Raw genomic sequence first — 4,510 nt, 5'->3', positions numbered from 1 at the left:
GAATTAAAGGAAGATTCCATTCCTTACCATCTGATATCATTAGAGCTTCCACCTTAGCTTGTTCTCCCAATGCTTTGTTACCACTTTGAGGTATGAAAGTTGTAGGTTGTGGCAACCAAGAATCAGACCATATTCTCACTGACTTCTCATTTCCTATTCTCCAATGAAGACCAACTTTTAGAAGCTCTCTTGCAGATAGAATACTTCTCCAAATGAAGGATGAGTTACTTCCCACTTTTGCATGAAGAAAATCAGACTTGAGAAAATATTTAAGCTTCAACACAGTAGAAGATAAAGAATTAGGATATAACAGAATTCTCCAACTTTGCTTAGATAACATAGTAAGATTAAAATTTTCAAAATCTCTAAATCCAAGACCTCCTACTTCTTTGGATTTCCCCATTTGAGACCAACTCATCCAATTCATCCTTTTTTCTTGACTTACTTGACCCCACCAATATCATTTCATCAAACTGTTAAGCTGCCTCAATAAATATTTAGGAAGTTTAAAAAGTCCCATTGAGTAAGTGAGAATTGCTTGAATGACAGATTTAAACATAATCTCTCTCCCTGCTTGTGATAGGAATTTGTGCTTCCAATTGCTCATTTTAGTACTAACTCTGTCTAGAATGACCTTGAACTCTTTGCATCTTAATCTACCAACCAAAGCTAGAAGGCCTAGATACTTATCCTATGAGTTTGTTCCTATAATCCCTACCATACTGGTTAAGAAGTTCTTGGAAGAGAAGCTGGTATTTTTACTAAAAAAGTTAGAAGACTTGTCTTTGTTCATTCTCTGGCCGGAAGCTTCCTCATATTGATTAACAATATCCAACATCTTCCCCATTCCATCTCTACTGCCTGGCAGAAAAGTATGCCTTCATCTGCAAAAAATAGATAAGTGATATGCAATTTACCTCTTGCAATAGGAATCCCAGTAATTTGTCTAGCCAACTCTGCCTTGTTGATCAACTGAGTAAGACCTTCTGAACATAAAATGAATAGATAGGGTGATAGAGGATCACCTTGTCTAATTCCACGAGATGGCTGAAAGTTAGGTTGTGGAATGCCATTGATTAACAATGAATAAGAGACAGTGGAAACACATCTTAAAATGAGAGCAATCCATTTGCTGTTGAAGCCCATCTTCCTCATTACTGTTTCAAGAAATGACCATTCCAATCTATCGTAAGTTTTACTCATATCCATCTTAAGAGCCATAAATTCTTTTGAACCCTTCATTTTGGACTGCATTGAGTGAATAGCTTCATAAGCAACAATAACACTGTCTACAATCATCCTCTTAGGAATAAAAGCAATTTGAGTTGTTGATATGATGCCAGGCAGGATGTCCTTCAATCTGTTTGCTATTGCTTTGGCCATAACCTTATACACCACATTACACAAACTTATCGGTCTGAATTCTGTTACAGCTTTGGGATTTTTGATCTTCGGGATTAACACTATAAAAGTCTCATTAATAGAGCTGTCCCAATTGTTGGTATTAAGGGCTGTAGTAACTGCCTCACAAAGATCTTTACCTATGACACCCTAATGTTATTGGAAGAAACCAGCTGAAAATCCATCTGGACTGGGGGAACTCATGGGATTCATTTCATGAATGGCATTTTGAACCTTTAAAAAATCAAAATCTTTCTGGAGCATGTGGTTCATCTCATTTATGATCACTCTTGTTATTGTCTCTACACATTGCTGTTGACCCTCTAGATTTGAGGTAGAAAAAATATTAGTGAAAAAGTCTTGAAAAATCTGATTAATGACCTGAGCAGAAGTTTGAAGTTGCCCCTCTCCATCATAGATGTTGTTGATAGTGTTATTCTTGCGCCTTTGAGAAGCACACTTGTGAAAATAACTTGTGTTTCTATCACCCTCTTTAAGCCATCTTTGTTTGGACCTTTGTTTCCACTTCACTTCTTCTTGTTCCAGTCTCCAATTAATGAGCCTTTTAATTTGCTGAATTTCTACATTAGCATCACCTGTGTTTCTAGCTTGAAGATTTGAAATCTTATCTTGTTGCACCTTAATAGAATCAGAAACTTCTTTCTCCTTGTTCTTACTCCATTTCAATAATTGTGTTTTGCACCTAAGCATCTTGAGTTTCAAACCTTCTGAGGAATTAACAAGTCTATTCTGAGCATGCCTCGCAGTTGAAATTAATTCCTTACACTCATTATTAGAACCCCAACTGTATTCATATCTGAATAGCCTTTCTTTTCTATTGGCAGGTTGTGTTTGAGTGTTCAAAATTGTCAAAAGAGGATAATGATCTGAAGAACTAGATGCAATTGTTGAGACCTCTATTGAAGGAAACATGGTAATGCAATAGGTATTGGCACATACTCTATCTAGCCTCTCCTTGGTGAAATATAAACCTTCCCTGTTGTTAGACCAGGTATGTTTGAGTCCATGATATCCCAAGTCAGATAAATCACTGTCCTTCAAAGCTTTCCTGAAACCTTGCATTTGAGTATTGGATCTTTGAGCTCCTCCCCATTTCTCATGTTGATACAAAATTTTGTTGAAATCACCCATGCACAACCAAGGGTTATTGTCTTTAGGTTGTAAAAGCCTAAGCAATTACCAACTACCCTATCTTTTTGCAATTATTGGATGTCCATAAAACCTTGTGATAGTCCGTAACTTCTCAAGATTGGAATTATTAACTTGAACAGAGATATGAAAACTGGTATAAGTGTGAACCTCTATATCCATAGCAAAATTCCACATCATGGCTAATCCTCCACTTGACCCTTTAGCATTAACTGTAAAACTTCAATCAAAACCAATATTGTTTTTGATTTGTTCAATCCTCTCTCTCGAACTCTTTGTTTCAATGAGGAAGAGGATATTTGGGCTCTTTTGCTTCACTAAAAAATGAAGCTCACGAATTGTTTGAGGGTTCCCAAACCCTCGACAGTTACAAGTTAAACATATCATTGGGACTGGTGGGGCTACTCAACAGCCACCACCAAAGGTTCCTGATTTAGGCTCCTTCTAGGATTGAGCTCCTCTTTCTGTTTCTTGGTGATCATATGAACCTTCTCACTATCCTCTGAATCTTTAATCCTTTTCCTCCTCTTGTAGAAACTTTGTTAATGTTGTCAATTTCCATTGCTTTTGATGTTGAACCAGTAAATGCTCTTGCTCTTCTCTTCCAACTCAAAGGTTTAGAACATACCTACTCAAACTGCACTAGATTAGTGTTAGAAAGGTTAGAACTGATTAGGCTATCTTTAGGTAACAAAGCTTTATTGCTGCATTTTTCTTGATCTACATCTTGTAACATTAGAGCTTTAAACCCCTCTCCTTAATGAGTTCTAGTCTGCTTAAGAGGTAGCTCAAATTGACTGTGTTGATCAGGAGAAGAAATTTGATTTCCTTTATCTATAGCATTCTTGTTAAAACATCCAGGGTGTTGTTCAAGAGCCTCTTCATCAGAATTTACATTAAGGGTTGCTTGACTACTTGAAACGTTGATCAAAGTCCCTTTGCTTTGGCCCTTCCCACTTCCTGAGACATTGTACTGACTTCTAAAACCTCTTCCCTCTGATCTTTTTTCTCCACTTCCCAGTAAATTAAAATCTGTGGCCCTCAACCATTTGCCATATTGAATATGTGAAGTATCTGTAGAATTAAGAGTAGATCTATCCATAGCACATGCACGACCTGCATGTTTTATAACCCCACATTGAAAACAGAATAAGGGCAATCTTTCGTATTGAAACTCAACCCATCTTTGTTTGCCTTCTACTCTAATTAACTTCCCACAAGGAATAGGCTTTGTAATATCCATATTGACTCTGATTCTGAGAAATTTCCCCCATCCAACTCCATCCCCATTGACATCCACATAAAGTACATCACCAATGGTTGAGCCAATTTTCTCTCCCCCATCCACTATCATGGCTGCAAGAGGCAAATCATGAAGTTGAATCCATAACGGTTCTTGATTAAAAATCATTTCATTAGGAGTACTTTTATCAAACAATTGTATGAATATAAGGTGTTTATCAAAAGTCCATGGTCTACCATTGAGCACTCTCACGATATCTACATCTTTTTGAAATTCAACCAAAAAAAGATGATGACCCACCTCAGTAAACCAGACAGAACCCTCAGGGTTCCAAACTTTAGTCACACTTCTTTTAAAAGCTTCTTTGTTTAAGTTCTTGTCCATCAAAACTTGAAGAAGTAAACATTTATTGGCTCTGTCAACAGCACGTTTAGTATCTTTCATAGAAAAGTTTACCTCTTCTTTCTCAAATTCTATTAGTCTAAAACATTCTCAAAGCTTAGTCAGTTCATCATCCATGGCTAACTGGTAATGTCTCTTGTTCACAACAGGAAATTTTTGAAAACCCTACTCTACCGCCTAACCCTTCAAAGAAGGAAATGACACTCGCCTTACCCAACAAGGAAAGGACCTTGTTCTATAAGTCAAATATAATCTTAAAACAACATAGAACATCATATCATATATAATCTTAAA

At 36.7% G+C, this 4,510-nt stretch overlaps 1 protein-coding gene across 1 annotated transcript; it reads right to left on the bottom strand.

Annotated features, from left to right (window-relative positions):
• Window positions 1-3,328: 3,328 nt before the first annotated feature.
• On the bottom strand, window positions 3,329-4,258 carry LOC121242150. The gene has a single exon (XM_041140051.1). It carries the CDS (start codon window positions 4,256-4,258, stop codon window positions 3,329-3,331), a length of 930 nt encoding a protein of 309 aa, XP_040995985.1.
• Window positions 4,259-4,510: the final 252 nt, after the last annotated feature.

This window comes from Juglans microcarpa x Juglans regia, chromosome 8D, assembly GCF_004785595.1.
Source record: "Juglans microcarpa x Juglans regia isolate MS1-56 chromosome 8D, Jm3101_v1.0, whole genome shotgun sequence".
In the NCBI taxonomy this organism is placed as follows: Eukaryota; Viridiplantae; Streptophyta; class Magnoliopsida; order Fagales; family Juglandaceae; genus Juglans; species Juglans microcarpa x Juglans regia.
This window is presented reverse-complemented; position numbering and strand designations above follow the sequence as displayed.